The following is a 12,097-nucleotide window of genomic DNA, read 5'->3' on the forward strand; positions in this document are numbered from 1 at the left end:
TGTTGAGTTCTCATTCTTCCCGTTCATTCCCATTCTTATTCATTGTCCGCATTTGGGTATGCTCAGTAAACATAAATCTATTAAAATGATTCATTTGAATTTAGATTTCATAGATTTTCATACTTGGATATTACGTGTGACTAATTTTAGAGTCATATGATCTTATGAATATATACTTAGACGTTTACATACCATCTCTCATCATATTTTCCTTCGATTATATTTAAAATTCAATGACAATTGTCGAATTCATTTCTCATTTTCTGATTCATTCCTTTGTATTCAAGTTTATATATAATCAAAGATCGATAACTACATCCAAAGTTATTTTAATTTATCACATCAAAAGTTGATATATATACCCTAAAAAAAAGTTGAGAAAGGATCCACACATGCTTCTCACACGCTTTTCTCAATCCTTGTGAGAATTCAAACGAAATCTCTGATGTCCAAAATTTCTTCTAGTAAGTAAGACCATCATCTCCACCGTTCAAATCTATAGAAAACCCCTGTGTTTACTTTTCAACTTCATTTTCCATATTTCGTTTCTCTCTCTTTATAGTTTATCTCTAACCTAACTCACAGCAGCGCCCTTCCCTCTCCATCACCGAATCCCTCTCTCTCTCTGCAGAAGATCGATTGCTGAATCACTCTTCCTATGCAACAAGGTAGTAATTTGTTCCAGTTTGCTCCTTTTCTTCTGTTCAAAATCTATTTTTTTCCCTGATTTTTTCAGGTTTCAAACTCGTAAATCTGCTGGAAATCTTGATCTTTTCTTTGGTTTTCCTCTTGATTCTCCCATTCAAGATGAGTTTCTTTCCCCTTTCTCTTCAGATCTCATTTTGCGTTTCTTTGGATATTTATATTTTAATAAAAGAAATCCGATTATTGATTTTGGACGATTGCAACAGGACACTGAAGAGAGGTGGAATTTGTGAACATCTATGCATTACTCGAGATTTAATTTTATTAAATTTTGTTATTTAACCGATTTTTAGGTTAATTTTTAACTAAGATTTCAACTCTAATTTAGGTTTTTTTTTCTCAGATGGGATTCATTAATTGTGTACTAAGGGTTGAAATTAGTTTTTGGTTCAAAATTTTCCGCGACACTGAAGCATTTTAGTATTGGAATAATGAGGGTTATTGAAGAACACACTGAATTTTTGCCATTTCATTTTATATTCAACTATTATGATGTTTTTGAGTTGAAATATAGGGTATGAAGCATTATGCTTAATTTTCTTTTATTCTTTTCATTGTTTTATTCAAGTAAAAGTTAGGATTCGATCTTTTTTTAATTTGTTTATATTTTGGTCAAATGATTTAAAATTGTTTAGTGTTTTCTTAATTTTAATCCCCTGTTAGGGTCTAGATCTATATTTATAATGGGTATTTGCAGTTGGTGTTTATCTAGGATAGCTGGTTGGTACTAATTATCTGCCTTTCATGTTTGTGAATAAGAGTTTCTAGTGTAAATCTCTTAAGATTTTGGTATAGATCTTAGTTGATCAATGTCTTACTTGTAATTATTTGATGTTATGCATCCATAACTCTCTTTTATAATGCTCTTTGGATGGTTTTCCATTCTATAAAAGAGAACATCCATGAGAATCCATAAAGACTAGGGCTCAGTGAAGGACTCAGGCAGACATCTTAAGCTTTGAAAGTGTTGGTTAGGTTACTATGATGGGTACTTCTTAAAAGTCCTCTGATATTAAGATATCAGATTATATCGTCATGTACATACTTTTACTCTTGTGATTTGTATACATCTCAGCATTGGCGAGCACGTCTTACTACAAGGTCTTATTTTGTTCCTAAGATACTGATATATTGAATACTTTGTTGCACTGCAGGTTATCCAGATCTTCAAGTGTATAGAGAACATGGGGGAGAAGGAAATGGATGCACTGGTGCTGGTTATTATGAAATTTTTAGTGTGATTTGAATCTTAACCACCCAACAAGCATGTGCTATTCAACAATTACCATGGGAATTAGTAAGATACTTGAACTGATTTTTTCCCCCAATGCAAGTCTTATTGTGGTTCAGGGGCTCATGGAATTGGAATTGGAAGTAGCCTTTTACTTAATGATATTCATTGGAAAACTGTTTATGCTTTGGATGACTTGAGTCAAGTCACTTGACTGACGTCTTACAAATTTACGAAGTTGTTTGTAGCTTATATGTGTTTGCAAAGTGGTCCATTAGTTGCATAGATTAAATTACGTAAGCTACCTATTATTTGTCCTCTCGCATGGCTTAATATGATGCTAGTTGTTTTATGTTGTGCAACCTGCATCCTTGGATAAAAATGCATGGTAGATATTGTTTCGTTGAGCATTTTTTCTCCTCCTTGATGCAACCTGAGTGAACCTCTTAATTAGATGCTGTTATGAAATTGAGATGTGATCCAGACTTTAAATCTTTGAATAAGCCACATAACATTGTAGAAGTATGCTTGTAAAAATTCACAACTGTATCCTAACCTCAATAAGTTGTTTTTAGTTTGAGTCACTTTAATGCCAAGGAGGAGTGGGAGAAGAAACAAGCTGAAGAAGCAGAAAAGCTCAGAAAAAGCAAAGAAGTGAGTGGCTTGAGATTTTAGTTTGAGTCCCTTTAATGCATTGAAAGTTCAGATAAAGTTGTTCTCGTTTCGTGCTGTACATATTTAGTTTGATAAATCTAATTTTCTTTATAATATGTATGCGTAGTTGTGTGTGTTCCTTTTACGTTATGCGTTGGTTTCAAATCCGTCTTGCTGTCGTGTTCATTTGGTTCATTACTGTTATGATACTTGGATGCAGAAGTGTTAGCAAGGTGATAAAGTACCTCAGACATAAACTGTTGTTCACTAGAAAGTTCAATTTAATGGGATTTTTTTGTAGCTAAACTCAGTAACTTCAGCCATGATATAATATTAATGATCTCCCCTATTATATTGTGCCCTGAGCTACTTCTGTAATTGTTCATTTCTATATATATATTCAGTGCTAACAACCATTGATAGCGCCTCATTTGGTACATGTGGCACCTAGGGAAGCTAGCGAGTGATCTTTCCATTGTATCTAGCAGTCTGCTTGGGGTTTCCTTATAATTCCTATTCAGCCTTTCGTATTAGATGTACCATTGCCATCTATATCCTTTTGACAGTCATGTGCTCTTTGCTTCATGCATCTTTGGCATCTTTATAAATTAATTACAAAAACACCTAACTTGGTTTCATAATATGTTGATTGCAGGCTGAGGGAGTCAGTGGCAAATGGTTATGGAGCATTGAGGGATGCGCTGGGTTCAGACAAATGTTAGGTTTCAAAGGTAATTTGTTCCAACACTTTATTAATTTCATTTCTTTTTGCTGATTGAACACTGGAATATTTACATTTAGATTTAGATGGCTTTAAAACTTGTCTTCCTTAGGATATCTAAGATTGGGAAGGTTAAGCTGCTAATTTACCCTTTATACAAATGTTGAATTTAAAACTAACCCAAGTGAATTTCATGAAAACCAGGAAAGCTACAAATGATGATGGTTCGCGTCCTGGTTGTACTCTAGAAATGTAAGTTCTCATACTTCACTTGTGTACAGCTTCAGTGTCTGCATTTTATTCTGCTTATTCACAACTTCATGCTGTATAGTCTTATTGTCTTATTTGGGTATGTTTAGCTATGCATCTAGGTTTTATCTGCTTGTTGTTATCATTTTGCAACCTTCGCTGATTCATTTTATTCTCTTTTTGTAAAGATCGCACGATTTTAAGAGATGTATCTGGAATTGGAAAATTCTGGAAGGAATGTAGGAATGATAAAATTGTGGGTGGTTTGCACATTGGGAAATAAGAAACTGCAGGCCTGTAAACTGGAACATGTAGGGTATGAATTACTGATCTGATGTCAAACACTGTTCTGTATTATTTACTCATGCTTGTATAAGTTATCTTGCTCACATTTTTTTTAAGTAAATGCTAACTTATGTTGTAATTGCACAGGTACTATGTCTCACTGTAAATGATGCTAATGCTTGTGGAAATATCTTGGACTAGTGACTTCAGCTTCAGGTGGATCAGAGTTTTGTTATAAAATCTATTCTATTTATATTCACAAGCGGTGGCTTTTAATTATTTTTGGTTAAATTTCATAATGAGCAGAACAATTCTCTTGTACTTGTGTTTCCTTGGTGAATGCATGAATGGTAATTTATGGAGAGCTTGCATATATATAAAATGTATGAATTGCAGATTTGAATAGATTGAAAAATAAGAATGAGCAGGCCTGTAAACTGGAAGCCCGGGTCCACGAAAATGATCCGGACTATCCAGTTTCTTTAAATATAATTTTAAGAATGTCACAAGTTTAACTGTAACAACAAATGTAATGGGAAAAAAACGTGTCAACATTTGAAGACAACAGTTTAAAGGATGTCACATATCCTTAACTGATGCGTGGCTAATCAGTATGTAACAATTATAGGTGTTACTGTATCCGTGACAGAAAGGGCCACGTGTCATGCGTTGAATTATGGCAAAGTGGAGAAACAGAAAAAACCGTAGGATAAACGTGACAGACACGACACGTGTCGCAATCCTAATATTTGGTCAATTGTTACGGTTTAACAACGTGACTTTAATTAATCATTGTCACAGAAAAACTGTTGCAAACACCATAACAGTATTTATCACAGCGTTTCTGTAACGGCGCCTATCTGTTACAAATTTGATTAGTAACAGATATACGCTTTGACAAAAACCTGTGTTTGGTGTAGTGCTTTAGCCCTGCCTGCAGCAATTTACTGCTTTTGCACGCAAAATTTACTGAATCCGCCTGCATTGAAGAGTCCTTTTACTGATTTGAGATGCGTCAAAACAGAATTTCGCAGAGCCATGCATTTGGTGCAGAAACTCAACTAGATTAGTTCCTGAATATATGGAAGTACTTGATTGAAGATTTTATTCTCTAAATTGAATTAAACAAATCATTTATGTAACATATGTTGAATGATCATACTCATTAAATTGTTTTTATTTTCCTTTATTCGGATCTCTCTTAGTGTGTAGAAACATTAAAGTATAATTACTGCGCTTCATTTTTCTCATCTCCAATCAAGGAAGATGAAATTGGATACTCCCATAATACCATTACATGCATCTTTTTTTCCGAATGATGCAGAAATTAGTAGCTTCCATTACAGTCCTGCGTTGCATTTGTCCCAGGGGCAAACCCAATAGCCTTCTGCTGTCATTCACATGAGTGCACAATGAACATGCATTTTTAAGTCGTTAGATTTGTACATGATAGCAAGAGTCATCATACGTATGAAAAAGAAAATCTTATTTCTTGTTTATTTTCCAAATATGAGTAATTTAACCATTTTTACAAATAAAATAGAAATAGCAGCGAATATTGTGTACCTCAACTATAATAAGGCATTAAATTAGCCTAAAATCAACTACACTAATTAAGCAAAATCTCCTAAACCATCAACTCCATTTAGTAGTCGATTTCCCCCTGAAATTTCTCTTAATTGTTTTTATAAGTATGCTTGTCTGATTCTCTAATTTCTCATACCAACTTTCATTAATCATTTTGGGTTGGTAAAAATAATACAAATCATGGTGAGAAAAGTTTGATTTTTGTTTAGAGTTGAATGCTAATCTTCTAGTATACACATTTACTAGTTGCAACATATTTGTTCGATCAAGCAAAAAAATTGCGTATACTTATTCCGATTTGTTTCATTTTGTGCAATTGTTTTTTACAGGGAAGTAAGAACATTCTTTTAATTTTTGGGCTTATCATATCAACCTATATCCATGTTGCATCAGCAAGAGGAGTTTTCAATGTTATGAAATTTGGCGCCGTCGGTGATGGCATTAGAGATGATACTCAAGTAAGAAACATGTCTCAAATAAAAAATTAAGCTTCATTATAATGGAAAATGAATTCGAAATAAATTGCAGATGTCTCTCTTGTAAATGTGCTAACAATGTCTGAAATTGAATAAATTTGTTGTAGGCATTCTTGAAAGCCTGGGCGGCAACATGCGGGGAACACAAAGGAACACCAAAAATGCTTGTTCCAAGAAGAAGGACATTTTTAGTCGGACCTGTTGATTTTATTGGCCCTTGCAAGGCTATAAATGTCACCGTTGAGGTTTGTCATTTTAAGATTGTAAACCCTTCCACATATATAAGATGTTTATATTTTTTATTCTATTTATTTATTTTTGTGTTTCATGAAGATCGGTGGAACTATTGTCGCACCACTGTCAACCAGAGCATGGGCTAAGGATGTTCATACATGGCTTAAATTCAACAACATTCATGGACTCACTGTCAACGGACATGGTGTAATCGATGCACGCGGTAAGGCTTGGTGGGAACAGTCGTGCCATAACCTTAAGCACCAAAACCAACCGGGATGCACCTCTCTACAACCAGCTGTCAGTATTTGGTTTATTGATTTACGTATCCAATATATTGTTACATCTCCATGTTTGTTTGTTTTTTCTCCTTGAGAAATTTCTGGGTTTAACTTCATTTCATGGGATTGCAGGCGATTAACTTCTGGGGAACAAATGCCGGTACATTCCGTGACATGACCGTTAAAAATGCGGCAATGTTCCATGTAACTCTCTTGGGTTTGGACGGTTTTGAAGTCCACAATATCAACATTAACTCCCCTGAAGACACTCCCAACACAGACGGTATTCACACTCAGAATGTCAAACATGTCACTATTTCTGACAGCCAGTTCAGGAGCGGTACTTGCACATACATATTTTTTTTGGGACGATATTCTTCATAAGGGGGTTAAATCTTACCAGAAAAATTTATATTTATTTTGTTCATTCAGGAGACGATTGTGTGTCAATTGGAGACAAGAGTTCGTACGTTTACGTACGTAACTGTCACTGTGGACCTGGACACGGAGTAAGGTACATAGTCAATTACTCCGATGATAATTCATACTAGGATCTTTACAAAGAACAGTGATAGATAATGTTGTAATTGTTTGCAATACACAATGCAGTATTGGAAGCCTTGGTTCAGGAGGAACTGATGCCCAGGTAGAGGAGATTCATGTCGAAAACATCAAATTTGTTGGTACTATGTTTGGTTGCAGAATCAAGACTTATCAGGTACATAATCACATAAATTTCACTAGTGAGCATGGCGTCTTTGATGATTCAGTAACCTAACTTGTTTAACTCTTGGTTCTGTAGGGTGGGAAAGGATACTGCCGTGCAGTCACATTCAAGCACAGCAACTTCACTAATGTGTTGAATCCTCTCTATATCGACCAACATTACTTCTCCAATTCTCCAGTTGAGACAAGTGCTGTTCGTATTAGCGATGTGACCTTTGATGATTTGAGAGGAACAACCGATATACGTACACCATCTGCTATCTCCATGAAATGCAGTAATGTAGTTGCTTGCACCGGTCTTAAATTCAACAACATCCACTTGACACCTGCAAAGCCTGGAACTAAACTTGTTTCTACCATTAACAATGCCCATGGAGCCGTACTTGGAAGAGTTGAACCTCCCTTGGTTGGTTTGAAAGCAGCAATATAATATGCTAACCAGCATGCACCACGCCAGACTGCGTGCCTCTTCGATGCTTGTAAAAGAATGTTTTTTACTTCCAGTTATATCCCAAATTGATGTGAAAGCTTGATGTATCATATTTGAGTACCTACGGGTGTACTAATGATATGGCTTTCCTTGATTATTTAAGCATATAAAGGTCCAACCAGAAAGAACAAAACAAGAACATCCTAAAAGTCATTTATGCTATAATCCGAACTTTTCCTCTTCTCCTTATGATAGAGTGATTAAAAATATTGAATGATGATGTAGATGTAAGAAAAACAATGATGCAAGAGGTAATGCAAGAGATATTAGCGAAGATAATATTATCTGGTATTTAGAGTTGCTGAAAGAGTTGTTTCATGACAGCATTTATTGCTGAAAGAGATGTTTCATGACAGCATTTATACCCAGGGATTAAAACCAGACAACAAAAGGAAATCCCTAATGGAATAAACCAAGGATATTCCAAAAGGAAGAAAACAAGCCTAGCAGTAGTAAAAACAGAAATACATATAAAAGGATAAAAATGGCGGAAGAACATAGCCAAACTAATATTAGAAGTGGCGACAGCGGGAGAAGAAAAATGGTGATGAAACTAATAACAGAATTAATGTCGATGAAGGTAATAATGGTTCAATTAGTAACAGGTTTGATGGTCGGTTTATGAACTTGGTTCTTCTCGCAATCGTGATACCAATAAGTTGCAGGTCGTTTGGATTTAGTTTATTTGATTTTCTAGAACTTTAGAAAAAGAAAAAACTGATAGAGATAGAATTAAAGAAGTTTAATAGAGAGAGAGAGGAGAGAAGTTGGATCATAATTTTTTTTTGAGAAAGGAGTTGGATCGTAATTTTTAATAAACAAAACAATAACCATGGTCAAATATGGAACCAACAGGACCAATAATAAGAGGAGGAATGTGCACCACAAAGTCACACTCTAGTAAAACCATAGGATCCAATGTTGTGGTCTAATAAGCCCCCTCAAACTGATGTCACAGAGCCACAGAAGTGCATTAGTTTGTCCCGCAGACTATCAAGCAGTGGAAGAGGTAGTCCTTTGGTGAAGACGTCAGCAATGTGTAGAGAGGAGGAGATGTACTCCACCTCAATAATAGCTGCCTGAACCAAGTCACGAATATAGTGATAGTTCAGCTCAATATGTTTAGCACGAGAGTAAAAACCAGGGTTCAGGGCTAAAGCTCTAGCTCCCAATAAGTTGTTACAAAACAGGTGATGTGGAGTGGAGACTTGGATGTGCAGCTCATCAAGTGACGTCGCAACCCACATAACTTCAGAGGCAAGACATGAAATCCTTATACTCAGATTCGGTGGATGACTTAGAAATGGTTGGTTGCTGTTTCTTGGACTGCCAGGAGATAAGAGTAGAGCCCAAAAAGACACAGTATCCAGTGGCGGATCTCCTAGTGTAAGAACAGCCGGCCCAGTCAGAGTCTGAAGTTAATGGTAATACCTGAGCCGAGAGAGGACTTCAGATATTGCAGTATTCTTTTAACGAGAAGCATATGTTCATAGGTAGGTGAATGAAGAAATTGGGAAGCATAATTAACCGCAAAAGTGATCTCTGGTATGGTAAGAGTTAAGTACTGTAATTCCTCAACAATGCTCATGTATTCAGATGGGTTTGGAAGTGGTTCTCCAGCTCGAGAAGAAACTCTAAATCCACAAAAGACTGGAGTTGGACTAGGCCTGCAGTCTAGCATTGCAGTCTTCTCAAGCAGATCCAGGGTGTACTTTATTTGAGTCAAAAGTAAGTTGTTGCTACAGGTGGACTTTGTAACGTCAATCCCCAAGAAATAATGTAGGTATCCAAGATATTTCATTGCAAAAGAAGTATCAAGTGTTGAAGTGAAGGTTGAGACAAGAGAGGTTGAGCTTCCAATAAGAATTATGTCATCCAAATAAAGGAGTAGGAGAAGCACATTTTCACCGGAGAAGTATAAAAACGGGGAGTGATTTGAATCATTCATAATAAAGCCAAACTTGATTAAGAATCCACTGAACTTCTCAAACCAATCCCTAGGAGATTGTTTGAGTACGTAAATAGACTTGTTGATCTTGCACACAAACTTGGGATGATTAGGATCAACATAGCCTGATGGATATTGCATATAAACTGTTTCACTTAGGTCACCCTGCAGAAATGCATTTGATACATCCAGTTGCTTCATAACCCATCCATTTGAGGCTGCAATAGTGAGAAGAATTCAAATTGTTCTGACCTTCACAACTGGACTAAAGGTATCATTGTATTCAATACCATCCACTTGATGGTAGCCTTTTAGTGTAGCACAGATAAGGGTAACATGGATAGGTTTAAGTTTCGTCAGAAACTTAATTAAATCTGATTCAAGGATCAAGATTTAAGAAATAAAAGTTTATAATCAAATCAAATTGATAATAATAATATTGATAATAAGATGTGTAATAAGATGTATTTTATAAACATGAGTCTTAGCCTTTATATAGGCTTACATGAGCCGATAAAAGGAAAGAGTTTAACGAAAACTAGAAAAGGAAATACTTGCAAAGCAAACAAACTTAAACTGACGTAAGGGATCAACTGTCATAGTTGATCCATAAGCATGGAATCAACTGTTAAAGTTGATACAGAAGAAAAGGATCAACGACCACTGTTGATACAGAGAAAGATGTACTACATCAGTCCCCCTTCTTGAAAGAAACTCGCCCTCGAGTTAGATAATAAGAAAAACTTTATTTTCTCCATATATTGCTCTAGACTTCGAGTTGTCATCAAAGAAGACGAGTTCTTTTCCTCCATGAAAAATGTAGATATCACGTTTACCGACTTACCACGATCAAACACAAAACTTGTAGTTCTAGAGATCATAAACCGAAGCATCCGAGAAATGTGTCTCAATTTTCCTCGATCGAACACAAAATTCAGGTTGTCAGTGGTGGTAATGTAAAGCATGTCAACAACGTCCACCACTAGTACAGTATGTGTATCTCCAAAGTTCTGAGTTATACTCTTGAAAGAAAATTCCATTGACAAGTTTCTTGGTTGGTCCAAAAATTTGAGTAGCACCTTGTAACTAGCACCAACATTTCTGCTTTGGAACGGAATCCACCAACCAAGTCTTCTATCTTCTACGTATCGTCTGGCATCCACAGTGTTGTCTAAAATTGTCGCAAGTGGCGACGTAGAAGTAGGTCGAGAAAAGAACGGGAAACTAATCATGTCATTGAACCGTTCACCATCTGTATTAATCGGTTCAATCCCACTCATAGTGTATCCATTATTGTGGAGTTCTTGTCTTATCTCCATGAAACTGACGTGCTCAACCATCTTTTCTGAGGTGTCGTCCAAAATTTTTCTCGCAGAAAATATTGAAACCATTGCAGTTAACATAACCATTCCAGTATTAGTCCCTCGTATAATTCTGGCAAATGCACTCTTGCTCGATTCCAAGCTGGGTGATTCTATGTATTCGTCGTTGGAAAAGCTTCTTAGAGAATTCACGATAGTCTCTTGAGAAATTACGATACCCGAGTCCAGGTGATTAATGCAAGAATTAAACTTTCGGGTACCCAAATAGGTGTGGAGGTGCTTCGAATCTTGTTTATCAAACAATTTATCGCTGGATTTAAGCATCACTTGTACAACTCCCAAATTTCGTACTTTAACCAGGTCTGATTCCTTATGGAATACACCCCACCAAAAGATGTCCACCTCGTCCTTTACGGCCATGGTTAGTATGTGTACTACCTAACCAAGAAGAGCAAAATATTTGTGACGACAACAGCTCATCAAACCCGATGTAGTATAAGCACCGTATTCCTTAATCAGCACAAAAATTGGATCAAATACTCCACAAATATTGCGATTTCCACAAAGTCTTATGACAAAATTAAATTTCCCACATGCTGTCAACAACTCTAGTTCAGTACTGGCAGGTGGTTGGATGTCAAATGCAACAACATGGGTGAAATGTGCATTTGTCCATCTTATGCTTCTTGTTGTCGGAAACTTCACAAGAGAGTTCTTCTCAACCAAGAACTTATCAATTTTACTGTCTCCTTGGATTGCATCTAGGAGTAAAAGTTTCAACAGTTCCAGAATGTTACGTGGATCATCGCTTCTAGTCCCAACGTGACTAGTATGTTCGCCAAACTGAGCAATATAACAACAAAAATATAAACTACCTGTTACAGATTCTCTTCTCGCCACTCCTTGTTCGTGCTGCAAGTGAAGTGTACCATAAACAGATTTAAAACTATATTCATGAGCATCGTCATCGACACCAGGTTTTGTAAAGATTAAGATCTGCTCGAACCCTCTAAGCTCAAAAATAGCTAGTTCGTCATCAGCAACACCATTACTGATCATAATAAATGAAGAATTTCCTCCAAGTTCCCAAGTAACGTGTTGAAAACAAGATGTTCTGCTGTTCCATGTCTCGAGTTCATCAAACTTCTCAATCCAAGCAAGAAAAACTCCAAAAATTTCTTTCTTATT

General features: G+C 36.1%; 1 protein-coding gene and 1 long non-coding RNA gene across 6 annotated transcripts; both read left to right on the plus strand.

Moving 5' to 3' along the window:
• The first annotated feature begins 543 nt into the window (after positions 1-543).
• LOC113320769 lies at positions 544-4,216 on the plus strand. 4 transcript variants are annotated; one of them, XR_003346287.1, is made up of 8 exons: positions 552-668; positions 808-1,220; positions 1,860-2,002; positions 2,512-2,590; positions 3,246-3,321; positions 3,516-3,563; positions 3,749-3,876; positions 3,993-4,216. It is a non-coding gene; the product is annotated as an uncharacterized LOC113320769 (long non-coding RNA). The 4 variants fall into 4 exon arrangements; XR_003346286.1 differs by lacking the exon at positions 808-1,220 and having other exon boundaries at positions 544-668; XR_003346283.1 differs by having other exon boundaries at positions 552-1,220.
• A 1,257-nt stretch (positions 4,217-5,473) lies between these two features.
• Positions 5,474-7,824, plus strand: LOC113320749 (polygalacturonase ADPG2-like). 2 transcript variants are annotated; one of them, XM_026568643.1, is made up of 8 exons: positions 5,474-5,615; positions 5,762-5,890; positions 6,016-6,153; positions 6,242-6,442; positions 6,556-6,763; positions 6,856-6,937; positions 7,033-7,141; positions 7,226-7,824. In XM_026568643.1, exons 1-8 carry the CDS (start codon positions 5,613-5,615, stop codon positions 7,577-7,579), a joined length of 1,224 nt encoding a protein of 407 aa, XP_026424428.1. In that variant the 5' UTR covers positions 5,474-5,612; the 3' UTR covers positions 7,580-7,824. The 2 variants fall into 2 exon arrangements, with proteins under 2 accessions (XP_026424428.1, XP_026424436.1); XM_026568651.1 differs by having other exon boundaries at positions 6,556-6,706.
• Positions 7,825-12,097: the final 4,273 nt, after the last annotated feature.

This window comes from Papaver somniferum, chromosome 1, assembly GCF_003573695.1.
Source record: "Papaver somniferum cultivar HN1 chromosome 1, ASM357369v1, whole genome shotgun sequence".
In the NCBI taxonomy this organism is placed as follows: domain Eukaryota; kingdom Viridiplantae; phylum Streptophyta; class Magnoliopsida; order Ranunculales; family Papaveraceae; genus Papaver; species Papaver somniferum.

Coding starts and splice junctions, on each gene's coding strand:
- LOC113320749 (XM_026568643.1), top strand. Junction 6,443..6,555: donor GCACCTCTCTACAACCAGCT/GTCAGTATTTGG, acceptor ATGGGATTGCAG/GCGATTAACTTCTGGGGAAC. Junction 6,938..7,032: donor GGACCTGGACACGGAGTAAG/GTACATAGTCAA, acceptor TACACAATGCAG/TATTGGAAGCCTTGGTTCAG.